The sequence below is a fragment of the Prionailurus bengalensis genome, chromosome D4, assembly GCF_016509475.1.
Source record: "Prionailurus bengalensis isolate Pbe53 chromosome D4, Fcat_Pben_1.1_paternal_pri, whole genome shotgun sequence".
In the NCBI taxonomy this organism is placed as follows: domain Eukaryota; kingdom Metazoa; phylum Chordata; class Mammalia; order Carnivora; family Felidae; genus Prionailurus; species Prionailurus bengalensis.
The window spans coordinates 92,815,924-92,834,334 of NC_057359.1; the positions used below are offsets into that span (position 1 = coordinate 92,815,924).

At 59.7% G+C, this 18,411-nt stretch overlaps 2 protein-coding genes across 3 annotated transcripts; one reads left to right on the top strand and one right to left on the bottom strand.

The window, feature by feature from the left end:
• Positions 1 to 127: 127 nt before the first annotated feature.
• On the bottom strand, positions 128 to 11,230 carry PMPCA (peptidase, mitochondrial processing subunit alpha). Its single transcript, XM_043565606.1, has 13 exons — positions 11,105 to 11,230; positions 9,745 to 9,947; positions 9,281 to 9,360; positions 8,952 to 9,034; positions 7,952 to 8,046; positions 6,915 to 7,015; positions 6,008 to 6,271; positions 5,325 to 5,417; positions 5,127 to 5,245; positions 4,924 to 5,014; positions 4,698 to 4,760; positions 2,886 to 3,030; positions 128 to 1,925 (listed from the first exon to the last, which is right to left on the bottom strand). Exons 1-13 carry the CDS (start codon positions 11,179 to 11,181, stop codon positions 1,756 to 1,758), a joined length of 1,584 nt encoding a protein of 527 aa, XP_043421541.1. The 5' UTR covers positions 11,182 to 11,230; the 3' UTR covers positions 128 to 1,755.
• Positions 11,231 to 11,299: 69 nt separating this feature from the next.
• Positions 11,300 to 17,651, top strand: ENTR1 (endosome associated trafficking regulator 1). Of its 2 annotated transcripts, XM_043565607.1 has the most exons (10): positions 11,300 to 11,504; positions 11,638 to 11,787; positions 12,450 to 12,518; positions 13,305 to 13,420; positions 13,682 to 14,095; positions 14,663 to 14,736; positions 15,104 to 15,215; positions 15,468 to 15,530; positions 15,961 to 16,100; positions 16,669 to 17,651. In XM_043565607.1, the coding sequence occupies exons 1-10, from the start codon at positions 11,435 to 11,437 to the stop codon at positions 16,766 to 16,768; spliced, it is 1,308 nt and encodes a 435-aa protein (XP_043421542.1). In that variant the 5' UTR covers positions 11,300 to 11,434; the 3' UTR covers positions 16,769 to 17,651. The 2 variants fall into 2 exon arrangements, with proteins under 2 accessions (XP_043421542.1, XP_043421543.1); XM_043565608.1 differs by lacking the exon at positions 11,638 to 11,787 and having other exon boundaries at positions 11,300 to 11,582.
• Positions 17,652 to 18,411: the final 760 nt, after the last annotated feature.

Consider the following 18,411-nt stretch of genomic DNA (forward strand, 5'->3'; position numbering starts at 1 on the left):
CCTCTGCCCTCTGCCCCCCACCCCGGCCGCCGCCCCATCAGACAGGCTGGCTGGAAAGGGGCTTTTCCGGGAGAAAGGAACACCTCAGCCCTGCGTGAACCACGATGAAGCGAAGCCACTTCCAAAGTAGAGTGTATCAGCTTTATTAGCATCGGCTTCCAGACTCGTTGTGCGGGGCACCCACTTCTGGTTACCGAGGAGGCCCGTCCACCCTATCTGACTTCACGAAACTTCACTGTCGATAAAATTTTGCTCAAAGAAATGTGCCGTTGAGTTTTGAGTCAATAAACTGAAAACCTCCGACAGATTTTTACGGTGAGGGGTCCTGAAAATGAAGCAAGTGTGACGCATCATCTCAGGCGTCGTCTCCGACCGATATGATGGATGTCGGCAAACGTCCGGGTCCCAAGTCAGGACATTCACTTAGGAGCAGCCGGGAGAGTTTAGATGCTCGGGTTTCACCTGGGAGCCAGGTTAAAATTCAGATAGATTAACTGACACGGACCAGTCTCTGCAAAGCAAGCTTCATAAAGAATTGAGAAATCTGGTGTGAGGATAGTTTGTCTGACCCACACGCACTCTGCTGGTGCGGGCCAGAGGACGGGCTGCGGTTGCGCGGGAGCTCTCGGGGGCGAGGGGCGGTTGGCGCCAGCTTCTGAGCAGACCCCTGGGTCTGGGTGCAGCGGTCTGTGGTTGGAGGCCGAGTGCGGCCCGTGGGGGCTCCGGCCGGCCCCTTGAGGGCTCTCGGTGAGCCCTGCCCCCAGCTAAGCTCGGCCGACCTCGCCCACCACCCCTGCCCCCCCTGCTCCCCTGCGCTTCCCCTTCAGGGTGGTAACCACAGGAATGTCTGCAAGGCAAGGACCTTGGCCCACCGGGCACGGTCCCCTGGGCTCCACCCCAGCGGGTAAACACACCCTCCCTGATGCTGCTAAGTGCACAGGGAAGGCATCAAAAGGGAAGACATCAAAAGCGGAGGATGGGCTCCAGCAAAAATAAGCAGGTCAAATGACCAAAGAACGTTTGAGGGTTGATTTCCTGGAAGCGTCCCTCCCTCCCCTCTGTGCCCCAGAGGCTGGGAGGGCGGTGCCCCAAGGGGCCCAGGGGCTCCGTGTGTGTACCCGTCGGGGAAGCACAACGCCACTCTGTATTACCAGGGTCACCTGGCCGGGCGACTCCTGACGCGTCCATGCGCATCCGCGGAACCGAACGCTCCCCGGCCTCGCGGCTCTGGCTCTTCACACGGGCCGGCGATTCGAGGAAACCCCCACCTCCCTCCAGGGCGCCAACACTCGTCCCGTGCTGTCGGGAATCGGGACGCTCTTCCAGTTACCGGACGCCGCCGGTTGAGCCCGGCCTCTCGCCACCCCATCCTTACCGAGGGTGAAAGGAAAGTGCCGCGCCGAGGAGCACGCCCCGCGGCAGACCCCGGGAGTCGCTCTGACGAGCGGCCTCTGGGAACGCGGGACGGGGCAGGGCGCCCACCTGGCCTCCCCGCGGCAGCCGGCCCCCGGCGGTCTTTTCGCTTCGCCTGGTTCCCAGCCGCGGCGACACAGACCTTTATTCCGCTGCCTGATCTACCCGTCCTGAAGAAACGGACGCAGAGCTGTGCTCGGCGACATTAAATCTGATCGAGTTTAAGAGAAGAGTCCCCCGGTTTGCACCTTTTATGAATCTTTGCACTAAATTCACACCCAAAACCCACGGACGAACACGGGCTCCGTCCACAGCCCGCATCGGGCCGCACCGCGACGGCCTCTAGCGGAACAGCCGGTACGTCCTGGGCAGGCGCCTGTCCCCGCTGGCCAGCGCCGCCTGGATGTGCTCGTAGGCTGGCAGGTTGCTCAGGTCGCCCAGGGCGGCCACCGCGGGCTTCCTGCGGAGCATCTGGGAGGCAACTCTCCGGATGTCTTCTGGCTTCACGCTGCCTAGCACGGGGGACAGGGAGACCTCAGGGGAACGCCCGAGCCCTGCACGGACTCTCTCCACGCATGGCCGTGGCCACTACCCTGACTGAGGGGTCCGAGGCCAGGCTGCGGACTCCAGAGTCCAGATTCAGGCGTGTGTAGAATTCAGGGCGACTCAGGGTGAAGTGACAAATTTTCCCAGTAAATGGGGATGTACCAGTGGTTGCAAGTTATTTTCAAATGCAGGAATGCACACCTGCCCAGATGCATCTCAATGGAAAAGCTCACCTGCAGAGTTACCCACACGGAGAGCCTGCAGGGAAGGAAAAAACAAAGAACCCCTAGGGCTTGGGTGGGGGGAGGGGAGCGGCCACACACAGGGGCCCGCCTTGTGAGGGCCCGGAAGCTCAGCCTGCCTGGGAACACCAGGCAAGGGCAGCTGGGCTTTGCTCCAGAGGATGAGGCCTAGGGGAGACTGGGTACTGCGCGCCCCAGGGTCTGAGGGGGCCCCCAGGGAGGGTGCGAGTGCCAGAGCAGCGAGGCAACAAACGTCACCACAGGACAGCACGGGGGGGGGCGGGGGGGGGGTCACAGATACTCTGAGGACCTGCTACAGAGAAAATAAGCTTGTCCCCCAAAGGGCCACAAACAAGTAACACTCTGACACTCAGAGGAAATTCCAGGACTTCCTGAAGGTCACTCACGGGAGGCCATGGAAACCTGCGGCCAAGACACCTGCCACAACACCATGAAGGGCAACACCGTTCGAGCCCCGAGCGGAGCATTTCCGTCCATTATCTCAGCGAATCCGCTTAAAAACCCAGAGCGGTAGGGAAAATGGTGAAAACTTGGGGGCACGGGGGTCAGTACTCAGGGACAAGAAGTAGGGCTGGCACAGACGAAAGCCCGCAGGCATCACACCTCCTCCGGGAGGGAAGGGAGGGAGCCGGGTCCGGGCCCGCCCGCCAGCACGGTACTCACGGATGAGCGCACACAGCTCATGGGGCAGCTTTCTGGAACGGGTCGCCAGCACCTGCCTCCCCACGTCCTCGAAGATCACAGGCCTGGACTCCAGGTTCATCATGAGCATGGACATCAGCTGGGTCTTGGCCCGCTCCAGCTCCACCTGGGGGTCCGACCACCAAGCCACACGGTTCAGTTCCCGGCAACTCACACGCTGTTGCCCAGCCACGTCCGCGTCACCAGGAAGACAAATTCGACAGTCTGGGGCTCCGCCCAGACGCCAGGTGCAGGGCCCAGGCAACCGGGCTCCCCACGCTCCCCGAGGAACTCGGAGGGAACCAGCTCCGTGTGCCAAGTCTGTGCCGTGAGCCTCTCTGACCAGGCATGAAATTTGCAACTATGGGACTCCCACGAGTCGCGTTCAGAAACGGGGGGCACGGAGAGCGGCCGGGTGAGAGATGGCACCCGACCGACACGAAGCTGCCGGACGCCGAACAGCGTGCACGCCTGCCGGACGACACCGGCCGCTGAGAGTCCGCATCGGTGCTGGAGGAAAATAGTCTCCGAGCTGAGATGAGCACTTTCTAGCTTTGCAACTCCAGGCAGACAAAACCTACCTCGGGTTAGCTTCCCGTGAGCGGGAAGTACTTCCTAGCAGACCGCTCACAGAGCCACCGACGCGGACTTTTGATACGTTACTTTTAAACACTTTTTTTAAGTTTGTTTATTTTGAGAGAGCACAAGCAGGAGAGGGGCAGAGAGAGAATCCCAAGCAGGCTCTGTGCTGACAGCACATGTCCCAGTGTGGGGCTCAAACCCACAACTGTGGGATCATGAACTGGGCCAAAACCGAGAATCAGACACCTAACTGAGCCACCCAGGTGCCACAAATATGGTATTTTTATTGTCATTTAATGTTTATTTTTGAAAGGGAAAGAACACGCACGCAAGCAGGGGAGGGGCAGAGAGAGAAAGGGAGACACAGAATCCAAGGCAGGCTCCAGGCTCCGAGCTGTCAGCACAGAGCCTGATGTGGGGCTCAAACTCACAAACCATGAGATCATGACCTGAGCCAAAGTTGGATGCTTAGCCGACTGAGCCACACAGGCACCCCTATTTTTTTTTTTTAAATATTTATTTTTGAAAGAGAGAGAGCATAAGAAGCCAGGGAGGGCCAGAGAGTGAGGGAGAGAGAAAATCCTAAGCAGGCTCTGAGCTGTCAGCACAGAGCCCGATGTGGGGCTTGAACCCACGAGCCTGAGGGCATGACCGGAGCCGAAGTCAGAGCTCAACCAATTGAGCCACCCAGGCATCCCAATATATTATTTTTAAAATAATATTCCTTTTCCTGGAGCACCTGGGAGCCTCCATCAGTTAAGCGTCCGACTCTTGATTTTGGCTCAGGTTGTGATCTCATGGTTCGTGAGTTCAAGACCTGGGTTGGGCCCCATGCTAACAGCGTGGATCCTGCTTGGGATTCTCTCTCTCCCTCTCTGCCCCTCCCATCTTGCACGCTTTCTCCCTCGAGATGAATAAACGTTAAAAGGAAAAGACTGCTCTGTGCTATTCTCTCCGGTAGAGCTTAAAAAGGACCGGGGCCCGTCAGATGCAAACAGACTGGGTGCTGAGGGCAGTGGCTGTTCTGTGCGCTGAGACCAGGGAGGAGGGGAGGAGCTCAGCTGCAGACCTGGCTCACTCCGGGGGTCTGCACTGCTCTGGCTGGGATGTTGGGGGCACAGAGGATGGGCCCACCGCCAGCCACCCCACACTGTGTTCTCTAACCCGCCAACACCGCGGGGACGTTTGCAGGTGGCTCTGTGCCACACTTACCACATCCACGGATCCAGCCATTAAAATGAACTCCTTCGTGATGATCTCCACCATTTCTCGAACCTTTAAGAGAGAGCGTGGAGACGAAGAAGAGCGTGATCAGGACGTGACAGCCCGTTTCTTCTAAGCCAGGTGGTGACATCTGTGCTTCCAGAGACCAGCTCTGTACGCGGGGACGTGACCTGCACAGGAAGCAGAGGCCACCGCGTTCGGGGCTGGCCCTCACCTGTCTGGGGTCGGCGCTGGCGTGGACGCACAGGAGGCCCGTGTCCTCGTAGCTGTGGTGGTACGAGGTTGCGTTGTACATCCAGTGGTGCCTGTAAGGAGCACGGACGAGGGGACACCTGGAAGGCGGCGTCACGGTCCAGAAGCACCCTCAGCTGGGCCTGCCAACCTTGGGGACAGCCAGGTGAAAGGGACCCAACCCACCTGTTGAGCACGTGGAGGTAGAGCCTGGTAAACATACCCTTGCCGGGCCCGCCAGCCGAAAAGGAGCCGCCGCCCCCCATCATCATGTTCAGCACGGCGAAGGGGATGAAATCGTCCTCCTGCGAGAGACGTGAGGGCCGAGCTCAGCCGCCAGGGGACGCCCAACTCCACGCCGCACAGGCCCCCGCTGGCACTCACCAAGAAGGAACAGCTCTCCAGTCCTATCATGATGTGCGTGAGCTCGGGGAACGGGGCAGGGCCCAGACTGACGTTGGACATATCTCTCTCCAGCTGTAACCAAGAAGGGTGAGCAGTGTACCCACGCGGAAAGCAAGGAGGCCTCAGCCACCCCAGGTCGGAGCGGCTTAAGAACAGTCACAGAAATCCCACACGAGCACCAGAAAACTCTCTAGAGACAAGAACTATCCTTCGCCTCCCGTTTGTACCAAACTCTCAGCTTTAACCAAGGAACACACGTCACGCTCAGGCCCCAGAATACGTATTAAAGGCAAAGCCACGGGCTTACGGCTGACTGTAACACCCACAGGCTCCAGCCGACAACGTGCCAAAACCCAAGTCAAAAAAGGTGTACACGGGGCGCCTGGGTGGCGCAGTCGGTTAAGCGTCCGACTTCAGCCAGGTCACGATCTCGCGGTCCGTGAGTTCGAGCCCCGCGGCAGGCTCTGGGCTGATGGCTCGGAGCCTGGAGCCTGTTTCCGATTCTGTGTCTCCCTCTCTCTCTGCCCCTCCCCGGTTCATGCTCTGTCTCTCTCTGTCCCAAAAATAAATAAACGTTGAAAAAAAAAAAATTTTTTTTTAATTAAAAAAAAAAAAGGCATACACGACCCAAGGTCACAGGCTCTTTTCCATCACGGCTTTACCTTGACAACCCCCCCCGTGTACTGTGCCACCGATCTGTCGACGTCCACAGCCTTCTCACATCCCCAGGCCGGCTGGGTTCCCAGCAGGTACTTTCTGGCACATTCCACCAGGTGCTCGTGCTCCACCCCAACCCCAGCCAGCACCATGCGGTCAGGGGTGTAATAGTTTCTCAGGTAGGAGTGAAGCACTTCTCGGTCCATCTTTGCTATGTTTTCTGTGGGGCAGAAACGGTGGAGGCCAACTGTGTTTTCCCGGTAAGCAGCCTAACAAAGGAGGGGAGAAACACAGGTGACCAAGAAGGCCATGGCCAGGTGTCCCCCCTTGCACTGGGCCTGCCGTGACCCCAGCTGTGGCAGGAAGAGCCCGTGGGTGCTTTGCTTCGTTTGGCAGGAATAGCTCTGTGTGTTTCTAAAGAACACAAAACCTACCTCTCTGGGATGAAAACTCAAAAAACCCGTATGAAATAAAAGCCTCGCTCTAGAAACAGAGCGATAAAAATCTCGTTACTGTAGGAATTACAAAACGAGGGGTGCCTGGGTGGCTCAACTGGTTGAGCGTCCAATTTCGGCTCAGGTCATGATCTCGCAGTTCGTGGGATCGAGCCCCACATCAGGCTCTGCGCTGACAGCACGGAGCCAGCTTGGGATTCTCTCTCTCCCTCTCTGCCCCTTCCCCGCTCACACTTTCTCAAAAACAAGGGATAAAAAGCTAAAAAAAAAAAAAAAAAAAAAAAATTACAAAATGAAAAACTCACCATGAGTGGCAGGTTTGGGAATTAAGAATGTTCTGACCACACCCAGAGCCTGTAGGAATGACCTCAGGAAGGCAGACGGCCCCTCCCAACCGCCCTGGTGGCAGGAGGGCCACTGATACGGAGGAGGGCACGTTGCGAGCTTTGTATCTCACCTCGTGAATCATCTCTGTGAGGAGCGGTTCTGGGTCAGGCCGCATATTGAGGTCCTCCAGCTCAAACTGGACAGCCATCCGTGCCATCTCGATTTCCTCATCTGCAAAGCACCCAGGCGAGGCTCAGACTGCACCAGCCAGGAGGGAGATGGCCCTGGGCCCGTGCCACCAGACTGGCCGAAAGACATGCTGGCAACCTCCTCTGCCTTCACCTGGGGCAGACCGGGGGGGCGGTGGTGGGAGTGAGGGGGACGGCGCCGGGCGGGCAGGGCCTAGAGGCATCAGGCCTCGCCAGGCTCGGCCATGAGGTGGTCACCCGGGCCTGCTCTGAGCCCCAGATTCCTCCCCATGAGAGGCCCTCAGGCCCCTAACCGCTCTGTCCCAAAGGGCTGCTGTGAGGGTGAAGCTGCGCTGGCTGTGAAGGCACTGGAAAAAGAGGCACGGGCCTACATCGTGGCTGCTGTTTCATCAGCTAGCTGGAGCAAGTACCGGAAAGTTCTTAACTCAGCACTGCAGTCCTGGACCACGAGGCCAGGCTGATGTGACCAGAGCCCAGCCAGGGCAGCTGGAATGGTCAGCACGGCCCACTCTAGCCCCCTTCGGGCCCGGAATCAGAGTCTGGTTACTACCGGGCCAAGGAAGGGGACGGAGACCAGGACGTGGAAACTTCCGGCAGCATACCAGCCAGAGTTTTCAGAGACTGTCTGAAATGCCTTTGAGAAACGAAAGACCCAGGGGTGCCCCGCTGGCTCCATCAGAGCATAAAAGTTACTTAAACGAGTAAATCGATAAAAACTTAAGGAAAAAAGAAATTAAAAATCCAACTTCGCTAAAAACGTCCAAAGGCATAAAGGGGTGTCAAAGTGTTAGACGCGAAGAACCTCCCTGACCACCAGCGTCACTTCCTAGGAAATCGTGACAACCCACTGGTAGCTGAGCCCACGGGGGCGCCACGGTGCTCTTCCTTGGGGGCCGGGCTTCCGTCTGCCCCCCTCCGCGTCCAACCCCCTAGACACCGCACACAGCCCAGGGCACACCTGTGAGCCTGGGGTGCAGGACCACGTCAGCCAGCAAACCAACCACCGTGTCCAGGCCCTTGGAATCCGCAGACACGGCGTACATGGTAGTGTCCCTGGAAAGAAGAAACGACACCAGGTGTCAGGGTCGTGACAGGTGCACACCAAACGGGGGCCATTCCCCACTGGCACCGAGGACCAGCACACACTCGGTTCGCCCCATCTTCCAGCGCAACTTCCCGCACGTGTTGGAGCAAAAGCGGCTGCCCAGCCCGGACGGACGAGGACCAGCTCTCGGACCTTTTCACGAGCACGGGCTCCCCACCACCTGCACCACGGGGGTGCGCTTCGTCACGCGCTTCCTGAGGGTCTGCCGCCCGGACCGACGGGTCGGCATGGGGGACGCACAGCCTTACGCAGCTGGGGACCAGAGCCACGTCTGGCAGACCAGCTCCGCCTGCCCTCGTCCACAGCCCCTGCACCCCATCTGTGTGCTGGCTAACACCAGACTCTCCCGGTCCCCCAAAAGACCGCTGCCTCTTCCCGGCTGAGCCTCTCTCCCTGCTGTTCTCAGAGTCTGGGCCACCTCCACCCCTCGTTCAGTCTGGCAAACTCTTTCAAGACCAGCCGATATCAAGTTTGCTATCGTTCCTTTCCGGACTCCGGACCAGGTCACCTGCTTGTCCCCGTGCCCCCACCTCTAGTCTTGGTTCCTGGCTCTCGCTTCCATTACCTGTGGTGCAGCCCTCTGCTGGCTCTGGGCGCACACTGGGGATGGGGCCTGCTCTGTGTCCCCAGGGCCCAGCCAGCAACCTCCGGGGACCGCCTGGCTCTCCAGTGTGCTCTCTGCTGTAAGTGTTGCCGCCTGTGTCCTTCCTCCACCAAATCCCTCACCCAACCCTGCCCAGGCCAGGCTCCTTCTCAACGCCAACGTCCCCAGCTTCTCCAGGACGTGGGTTTCAGTGGGACTCTGACAGAGAATAACCACCACAGTTCGTGGCTGCAAAATGAGCTGGCGTACCTTGACGTCTGGCAGTCACAGATACCCCCGTGCTTTTCCAAGGTGAGCAGAATTTCATCTTTGCTGTCAAATCGATCTGTCGACTAGTGGAAACAAACAAGTGAATCTAAGTAAGAAAATCTAAAGCAACTTCTAACACATGGTTTTAGAAAAGAAAACCTATTTTGGCTTTTAAAACGTGAAACCAAATCGTCTTCCGATCTAGACACCTTTTAGCAGCAACACCTTATCAAGTCAGTCCCTCGTTAAAATAACCGTTCTAAAAAAAAACCAAAACGTGGTAGATCCTTCCCAAACAAAGTCTCAAAAATTACAAATCGTACACTGACCGAAAATGCCAATTTTTCCAAAAAGTGAGCAATTCCATTAAGATATTTGGCTTCGTATCTTGATCCTGAATTAATAAGAACTGGCAATAAAAAGAAAAATGACAAGTTAAGTCAAATGTCGAGAAGAGCGGATTCAATCAAGAGAAACCTTTACAACTGAGCGTGATCAAACAGGCCGGCGCCACCATGTGAAGGCGACAGCGTGTCCACTCCCCGGGCTACGTACCCACAGCTGCACGCGTGCTGATGCTCACGGAGTCGTACGCTTGGTATTGGTGGTGGAGACGGTTTAGAGTTCTTGGAAGCTACAAAGGGGGAAGGCCCAGCACCGACATGGCGGCTCACGCTCAGAGTACTCGGTTTCCAGATTCTAGAGCGTACTTTCCCCTCCGGATCCAGCGCACGAACCGCGTACCAAGCACAGCGGTCAGTGAAGCACCCACGACACTACCGACAGTACTTACTTCCCACCGTACAAAACTGTCCGAACTTGTTCTGGGACGCCACGCGAAGCCCGTTATCCAGCGTGGTCACTTTGGTTTCAAACTTTTCCTGTCCACCGGCCGTAGCGAAAACAGGCTGCGGCACGCCAGGGAAGGGGGAGGAGAGCGGGGTGCCGGGGTAGGCCCCGCCACTACTGAAGCATCTGTGTGCGGGAGCTCCGGACCTACACAGAGAGAGTGGCCGGTTACAGACCTGAGACCGCGGAGCCCATGGTGACTGGCCGTCGCGTCCCGTCTACGTGAGCACTTAGAGACGACACGCGGGAGCAGGCAGGAACACCACTGCTGGGGACAAATCCTGGCTCAGCCCAGGGGGCCGCGGCCAGTTGGTCAGTTCTTTGGGCCGTAACCGCTCTCTCTTATAAACATCTCTTACAGAGCAGACGACTAACCACCGCACCTCACCCTGACCGCCCGGGTTAAATCTCTCTTCCAGCACCGAGCTCCGCTCTGGCCCTCAACTGCCACCCCCCACCCCCTGCCATGGGGCCCCAGGTGGTCTGGACTCCAACTCTCTCCAAACTCCTCTCTTAAAGCCCTCCTCTCCACCACCGCCCCCCAGGACCCAGTCACACTGGCCTGCGGGTGCTGCCCTGAGCACACACACACCTGGCTCCTTAACCCCAACGCCTCTGTTCCTCCTGCTCCCGCCTGGCCGGGGCCTGACCCTCCTCCCGTGCCTCCCCTCTTGGCTTCAATGCCGCCTCCTCCCAAGGCGACCCCTCCGCACTCTACGCGAAGTCAGATCCCACTGCTTGACTTCTTTTAAGCCTTCACACCGCGGCTCCTACGCGGCCCGCGCTCCTGCCTGCGCCCGCTATCTCCGCCCGGCACGGTGCGGCGTACAGCCAGGGGCCGCCACCGACTGTGGCCCGAGTGGACGTGCTGGCGGCCAGGAAGGCGGGAAGGCTGCGGGGACGGAAAAAGCGCGCTGTCTGCAGGCGAGGGGACACAGCACAGCGGTCTGGGGCACGGAGGCCCCGCGGGCTCGGCCTCACAAGGGGGGGCTCCCCCCCCCCGCGACAGGACGGGGGCCGGGGCGGAGATGACACGTGGCCTCCGACAGGCCCCGTCGGCCCGGGAGAAGGCGGGAGAGGACCCAGCGGCCCGGGAGAGGGCAGGCGGATGGGTCTCGGGGCCCGGAGCTGGGGCCCCAGGCAGGGAAGGGCCCTCGGCGCCTCGGAGACGAAGCCAGGGTCCCGAAGCCCGAGCCCGAACCCCCGGCGCGGCGCCTGGGCGTGGGGAAGCCAGAAGCAGGGCGTCCGGACAGACGCGAGCCGCCCCGGGTCCCCCGCTGACCCCCGGCGCGTCCCCGGCTCACCTCAGCCGCGAGCGGCGCCACGAGCCCGAGCCGCGGACCAGCAGCAGCCGCGCCGCCGCCAGCGCCATAGCCGCCATCTTAAGTCTCCGCCCCCGGCTTCTGTCGTCACTTCCGACCCCGCCCCCTCCGCCCCGCCCCTGCGGCGCCGGCCCCCGGCGTTCGCGAGCGCGCTTCCGGTGCCGGGAGCGGAAGCCGCTGCGAGAGGCTGGGAGCGGCGGCCGGGCGGCGGGCGACGGGGGCGGGGGACTCGGGCCGCGGCCGGGGCGGAGCCGGGGCCATGGAGCCCCCGCTGCCGGGTTAGGGTGGGCCGGCGCCGCCGGGCCCGCGACGATGGCCGGCTACGCGCGCCGCCCTGGCGTCCCCCCGCTGTCGCGAGCCCGGAGCCTCGTCATTCCGGACGGTGAGCGGCCGGGCGGGACGGCGGGGCCGAGCCCGCCGGGCCCCGGGGCCGCCCCCGACCCGCCGGGACGGGCTCCAGGTGAGGCGGGCGGCGCAGAGCGCGCGGCCAATCGGTCTTGTTGATGTTATTGCAGCTCCTGCGTTCTGTGAGCGCCGGTCTTGTCTCCCCCAGCTAGACTGTGAGCGCCCCCATGGCAGGGACCTGGACTCCCACTTCTTCGGCATTCGGCCGACGTTTATGTGCTATGTGCCCAGTCCGGTGCTAGCTTCCGTGGGAGACACAGGTGAGAGACAAGCCTCAGGGAGCCCGAGCCGGCGCCACGTTAGCATTAGCTCTGCCCTCGACCCAGCCAGGGGCACTCAGTGCCACCGTGCACCGGCCCCTGGGACACGCAAGTGCTGAGCGGCCCCGCGCCAGCTAGGAGCTGGCAGTCTGGCCTTGGGGAGCCCCCCCACCCCCCCAACACAGACACTTCCAATGTAGGATGGTGGTAAGTGCTGAAAGAGAGGTATGCCTAGCGGGAGCACCGCAAGCCATCTCCTCCTTCCAGGTGGTGGGGCGCAAGGCCAGGGTGCCTTCGTCCAGTAAGGGCAGTGGCCTCGTTCTCCCCCAAGCAGTCCCGCTGCCTGTTGGCCGCGGTGAGTGGTGAGAGTTCAGGTGCTTCCATCGGGGTCTCAGAGAGGAGTGGCCACCCTCGAGAGGATTCGGAAGACCCCGCGGACGGTGGACGTGCGCAGCCACACTGCTCATCAGAGCCTACTGGAAGCTTTTTCTGAATCACAGATGCCAGGGCCCACAGAGGTTCTACTGCCGCGGGCAGGAGCCTGGGGGCTTGTGTTTCAAACGTTACCCACGCTGTGAGAATCACTGTGGTAGAGACCCCGTGTTGAAAAAAAAAAGCTGTCACAAAGGTGACCACAGTAGGGTGATGACGTCTCTTTGCAGATTTTGGCTACGGAAAGGGGAAATGCACTAAGCAAGGTCCGCCAGGAGCCCAGGAGACACATTTTGGAGGTAGGGTAGTTAGACAAGATCCTTTCTTTTTCTCTCTGCCCGACACAAAACGCCAAGCACGTGGCCAATGATGAGTTGTCCATTTGACAGCATATAACTTTGTGCCTGGGGTCTGAGAGACCAGGTGGGGGTAGAGACCTACAGAGTCCGTCGTGATCCTGGGGTAGAAGGAAAGAGGGTACAAGGACAGGGGAAGCCGGGACGTGCAGGATGACAGACGTGGGGAGTCACGCTAAAGGGGTCTGAAGAGGCAGCAAGCGCTAGGGGCAACAGGAGTCAGCATCACACAAAGTTGACACCTGGGCTCTGATGATCGTGGACTGAGAGGGTCACAGGGTGGCTGGTTAGGGGCCAGGAGAGTGAGAGGGAGGCCGAGAAGAGAGCAGGGAAGAGGGGATGAGTGAGCAGGGGAAGGGGTGGGGGTCAGTGACCCCCAATTTGGCTGCACCTTTGGAACCGATGGCCCCCGGCGCAGGTCGTGCCCCAGGCCAACTAACTCGGCTGTGTGGGGATGGAGGTGAGTTGTCCTTGTAAAGACCCCCAGGTGATTGCCGTGGGCAGTAAGGTGCAGGGACCAGGGGGAAAGAGAACTCAGAATGTGGACGCAGGTCTGCTTTATTGGCTAGGTTTCTCATTTCTCAGCATTCGCTGAGTTCTGGTGGGGTGATGAGGGTGGCAGTCCTGATTTTAGATGTGGCCGTGTTCTGGAAAGAAACTAACAGGGAAGCTCCCTTTTAACGAGTCTTGGGAGACTTTCTGGATTTGTGACGTGCGTTACCTCTGCAGATGATAAGCTTGAAGATCTCGCGGAGGCCAATCCGTTCTCCTTCAAAGAGTTTCTGAAAACCAAGAACCTCGGCCTGTCGGGAGAAGACACCGCCAACAACAGGGTTTATTCAAAGGTAAACCGAGGCGTCGTTTGCGACGACCGTACACAGAGAAACGTCTGGAGGACATCTCTCTCCCGATGCGGGGGACACTACAGGATCCGGGGGCGGGGGGTGGCGCAAAGGGAGCCCACAGCCAACGCCGGTGGGACCCTTTCTGGCTCTCCTCTCTCCTGGGAGGCGGGTGGGCCTCTCATTCCACTGTCGGGCGCCCCCCGGAAGACCGGCCTCCAGCGGCTTCTGAGTCTGAGCTGTACGTCTGGCCATCTTCCTTAGGAACCCACGAGGCACCCACTGGGACTCAGCCGCGACTCCCCAACCCCCCAGACCGTGGGGTATGGCCTGGAATATCAGCAGCCATTTTTCGAAGACCCTACGGGGGCTGGCGACCTTCTGGACGAGGACGAGGACGAGGACGAGGACGAGGGGTGGAACGGGGCCTACTTGCCGTCCAGCGTGGAGCAGACCCACTCCTTGGGAGGCGCCGCCAGCACGTCGCCCTGCAGCACATACGTCTCCTTCTTCTCCACCCCGTCAGAGCTGGTGGGGCCCGAGACCCTGCCCCCGTGGACACTGAGTGACTCGGACTCCCGCGCCTCTCCGGCGGGGAGCCCCAGCGCAGATTTCACGGCTCCCGGAGAGTCTCTGGGAGACAGGCACCTGCGGACGCTGCAGATAAGCTACGAAGCCGTAAGTGAGGGGGCCCCACGGCGGCCCCCTGGCCGGCACCCGTGCGTGAGCAGCGCGCTCGCAGAGGACCCCGAGGCTCCTGGTGTCCACGGTGGCCTGGGGTTTGGGCTCCGAGGACAAGACAGTCTGTGGTGTGGCCGTCTGCTAGAGTCCCTGTGCGCCGGTCCCCCGTGTTGACTGATCCCGTGTGTGATGTGCCACCTGAAGAGCACTGTGGAGGGCGGTGCGGTGTGGTCTGGCTCAGGCCCTCCGAGGGCCTCCCGTCAGGAAAGGGTCCCCTCCCGGCGGCAGCTCAGGGACACCTCGCCGTGCTCTGACTAGAGGAGATTTCTTAAAGAGGATCGTCCCCTAAAAAAGAGTCGCGAGCACAGTCGGCGTCCGTAACCGGAGGGCTTCCGGAGGAGACACTTCCGTCTGTGTTTTTCCTTCGTGAGCGGACGGGAGGCTGACCGCCTAGAACATTTCTGTTCGTCAGGGAGTTCTAGAACCAAATTACAGAGACGCAGACCCCTTTTGAGTGAGACACCGAGACTCAGAATTTCTAATGAGGGTTTTCTTTCTCTGCAGCTGAAAGATGAAAATTCTAAGCTGAGAAGAAAGCTGACTGAGGTTCAGAGCTTCTCTGAAACTCAAACAGAAATGTATGTAAGCTCTCAGTTAGGACCGCGATTCAAAATGCCTGCTAACACCCGAATCCATTGTAAATCGGTAACGAGGCGATCAGAGTTGAACCGAGTCTAGCCTCCGTCACGTGCAGGTCCTCCGCCTCAGACACGTGTCTGGTTCTGCACGAAAGTTTATTTTGCACGTTAGACCCAAACCGAGCACACTTGATAAGAACGGCCGAACCGGTGATCGAGAGCCAGCTCGGGACGCTCTCTGGGGCTCCCGCCGAGGCAGCGGGCTCTCGGGGGTTTTCAGCTAACCCTCCCGACCTAACTGCCTCTCGGACGCATTCTGAGAGCCGGATGCGTGAGTTGGCAGTGACTTGGTCTTCTGTCTCACAAGGGTGAGGACGCTGGAGCGGAAGCTGGAAGCAAAAATGATAAGGGAGGAGAGTGACTACCGAGATCTGGAGTCCGTGGTCCAGCAGGTGGAGCAGAACCTGGAGCTGATGACAGTACGAGGGGCGGGGGGCGGGGGGGGGCATTGTGACGCGCCGGGCGTGACCCTCTGTTGTCAGCCCACAGAGGCGCGGAGTGAGCGGGGGTCCCTCACAATGGGCCCACCTGCTGGGCAGAGCGAGCTGGAGCTCCCACCCCACCCCCCACCCCCACCCCACCCCCCACCCCCACCCCCCCCCCCCACCCCGTGAGGGCATCTCACCACATTGCTTATTAGCGATGCCTCCTTGTTTTTGGTTTTATAACAGAAACGAGCTGTAAAGGCGGAAAATCACATCCTGAAACTGAAGCAGGAAATAAGCTTGCTGCAGGTGATTGAACGGCAGGGATACAAATCCGGGGGACCTCCCCAGCAGCGGGAACCCCTGTATTCGGGACGTGCAGGCTTTCCCCACCCCCACCCCCCACCTCAAGTGAAAGAAGCAGCCCGGTCGTTCTGGCCCCGTGTTTTCTGCTCACCGAGAGGGTCGTGGGCATTTGCTGTGTCATCTGGGACAGCACGGATGCTGACCTGAATTTCTCATTCCTGTGGAGGGGCGCTGAGGACAGACTGAGGGACACGACAGGCCCGTGTCCTCTAAGAGCCCCCTCAGCAGAGAGTGGCTTTTGCGGGGGCTAGCCCTGTCCCCCCACCCCCACCTCCTCTGCTGAGGGTGCCGTGGTCAGTTTTAGTTGGACTGCCTTTCAGATGCTCTCTTCTGCAGCCGCAAAAGCCCTTTCCCGCTCTCGCCCACCCTCCAGGCGCAGGTCTCTAACTTCAAGCGCGAGAATGAGGCCTTGCGGTCCGGCCAGGGTGCCAGCCTGACGATAGTGAAGCACAACACCGACGTGGCCTTGCAGAACCTTCGCGTCGTCATGAACAACGCCCACTCCTCCATAAAGTGAGCGCTGGGGAGCTGAGGGCGCCTCGGCACGGGCGGGGGTGAGGCGGTGACCCCGGGGAGGCGGAGTCCCTTAGCGCAGGGCTTCAAGCCATGACCGCACCCCGAGCGGTGGACGGGGCTCTGGGAACAGAAGTGCGCCTGACGGTCCTATTAACCCCGAGGCCACTCGATGCGCACCCGACCGGCGGGCTCTGGAATGTCTGCATGGCGATAGCCGTGTTCACCTGAGCACTGACGTCAGACGGGAGTCCTGCCTCCCTCACCCACGAAATGTCACAGTTCTGAATGGGGACGAGTCACAGCGTTTCCCTCTTGTCCTGAGAAGCAAAGAGGTTCTTGGGAGGCCCCTGGGAAGGGTCCGCCGTGGTGGCTCCCACTGCGCATCCCTGTCTGTGTGCCACGGGCCGAGTTCCCCAAGGGTGGTGGCGGCCAGGCCCACCGCGGGCGCCTCTGGGGCAGAGGGTCCCCCACCCAAAGCCTGCTTTTCACTCTGGAACTTTGCTTTGTTGCTTCTGACGTTGCCCGGCCGTGGTAGCGGACGGTAACATCCACGTTTCCGTTTCAGGCAGCTGGTTTCTGGAGCCGAAACGTTGAATCTTGTGGCCGAAATCCTTAAATCCATAGACAGAATTTCCGAAATTCAAGATGAGGAAGAGGAGTCTTGAGAACTCTGAGGTGCTTCCAGGTCGCAGCCCTGCTTACGTCCGGACGCCGCCGCTCGCCGGGTTGGAAAATGCCGTTGTGTCTTTAAGGACGTCGTCCTCGGCCGTAGTAAAAATACTCACCGTGCCGCTAATTTCGTGACCTAAACAGCCCTAACAGCCAGCTGCAGTGAGGAGCCCCCCGCGTGGGAGAGCTGCACCTGGCTTCTACGCGACCCTTCCTGGCGAGCTCCTGCTACTTGGTGGACTGATGCTCTATCGGAAGACGTTTCTATGAAAGCCAGTGATCTTTTGAAGTTACTAAACATGAAAACGGCAGTTCTGTAATAAGTGTTTTCCGTCGTCATTCCAGAATGTCGATCGTAAGATAAGTTCAATCGATCGTCCTCGATTCCGTAAGGAGAGGGAGTAGGTGAGCCGCGGCTCCGTGCTCGCCTCCCAAGGCCCTAATGCCTCTGTGACCTCACTTGGTGCCCCGGCTGGCTCAGAGTCCCCTCCTGGGGCCTCACGGGCGGCTCGTACAGTTGGAGACCGGAGCCTGGCTGCTGTCCTTCCGCGGGGTCCCAGGTCACACAGGCGCGCCACTGGGTGCGACCATCTAAACGCATCTGTGGGCCTTCGGATTTGAAAAGCTGCTTCGGCTGGAGGGTTTTGATACACGTTTCGAGTGGCATCTTGTACAACGAAGTTTGGAATTCGGGGATTGAGACTGTGCGCAGCCTTCCTGGGTCGGCACGAGGTCTCCCGGGGTGCTTTTCCAATGTAGGGGGGGGGCACCATATGCCTTTTTGGCCATTTTTCTCTAGATGTTATTTTTTAAAATAAATTTCCTTTTCTTCTCCTGTTCAGATGGACCGCTTTCCTATTTAATAAACCGTAAAACTCACACGAACTGTCCCACTTTTTTTCCAATTTAACCGCTTCTTTACGCTTAAGAAACCTAGTACCGTTCTGTGACTTTAGGGCATGAGTCTTGTCGTAATGGGTGATTTGTGCCGATAAACTCAAGCGTTAGTCCCGTGGCCTGTGGGGTCAAGGGTAGACCCCGATCACTGCTGCCGGGCCTGACCAAGGTGGCCGGCCCGCTAGATGTGCGTCACGGCCGGGTGTTTCGGAGTTGGACACGCCGGATTCTAGTGTTGGGGCATTCTTCGGTCACATGGTTGAATTTTCGAATAACGTTTGAACTGCTAGAACCTCCAATCTGGGCTACGGGTAAGAGCTTTGCAGAAGTCCCTGCCGAAGACACCCTACTCCTCCTCACCCGTCACCTCCTGTTCCTCCCTGTTGGTGAGAAGCGGGTACCGGGCTCTGTGGTCGGAGCAGACTTTAGACAGGCCGGTCTAGCGGGCAAGTGCTAGGACCCCGTTTTCTTCTGGGTGTGCCCACGACAGCCTGGGAAAGCTACGGAGAGCAGGAATGGGGCTCGGCGGGAGGATGCTTGCAGGCTCCGTGTTTTAAGGGGGTGGGGGATGTGGGTGGCAGATCACCACCAGCCTGGTGTACTTTCCCTCCGCCCGCAGGCCAGGCTGGGCCCGAGCACGCCGCCGGAGTGACCCTCAGGTGCGCTCCACCTACTCCTGATCCTGCCCTTCATCCTGCGCAGACCTGTACCACCTCCGCAAGGTCGGGCGAAGGGACTGGGG

Excerpts from the sequence above, each read along its gene's own strand:
- PMPCA (XM_043565606.1), bottom strand. The coding sequence starts at position 11,181 with ATGGCGGCTATGGCGCTGGCGGCGGCGCGGCTGCTGCTGGTCCGCGGC. Across the intron at positions 7,016-7,951 it reads CCTGCACCCCAGGCTCACAG|ATGAGGAAATCGAGATGGCA; the intron begins GTGTGCCCTGGG and ends GGTGCTTTGCAG. Across the intron at positions 3,031-4,697 it reads TGGCTGGATCCGTGGATGTG|GTGGAGCTGGAGCGGGCCAA; the intron begins GTAAGTGTGGCA and ends TCGGACCCCCAG.
- ENTR1 (XM_043565607.1), top strand. The coding sequence starts at position 11,435 with ATGGCCGGCTACGCGCGCCGCCCTGGCGTCCCCCCGCTGTCGCGAGCC. Across the intron at positions 11,788-12,449 it reads AGCTTCCGTGGGAGACACAG|ATTTTGGCTACGGAAAGGGG; the intron begins GTGAGAGACAAG and ends GTCTCTTTGCAG. Across the intron at positions 15,531-15,960 it reads AGGAAATAAGCTTGCTGCAG|GCGCAGGTCTCTAACTTCAA; the intron begins GTGATTGAACGG and ends CCCACCCTCCAG.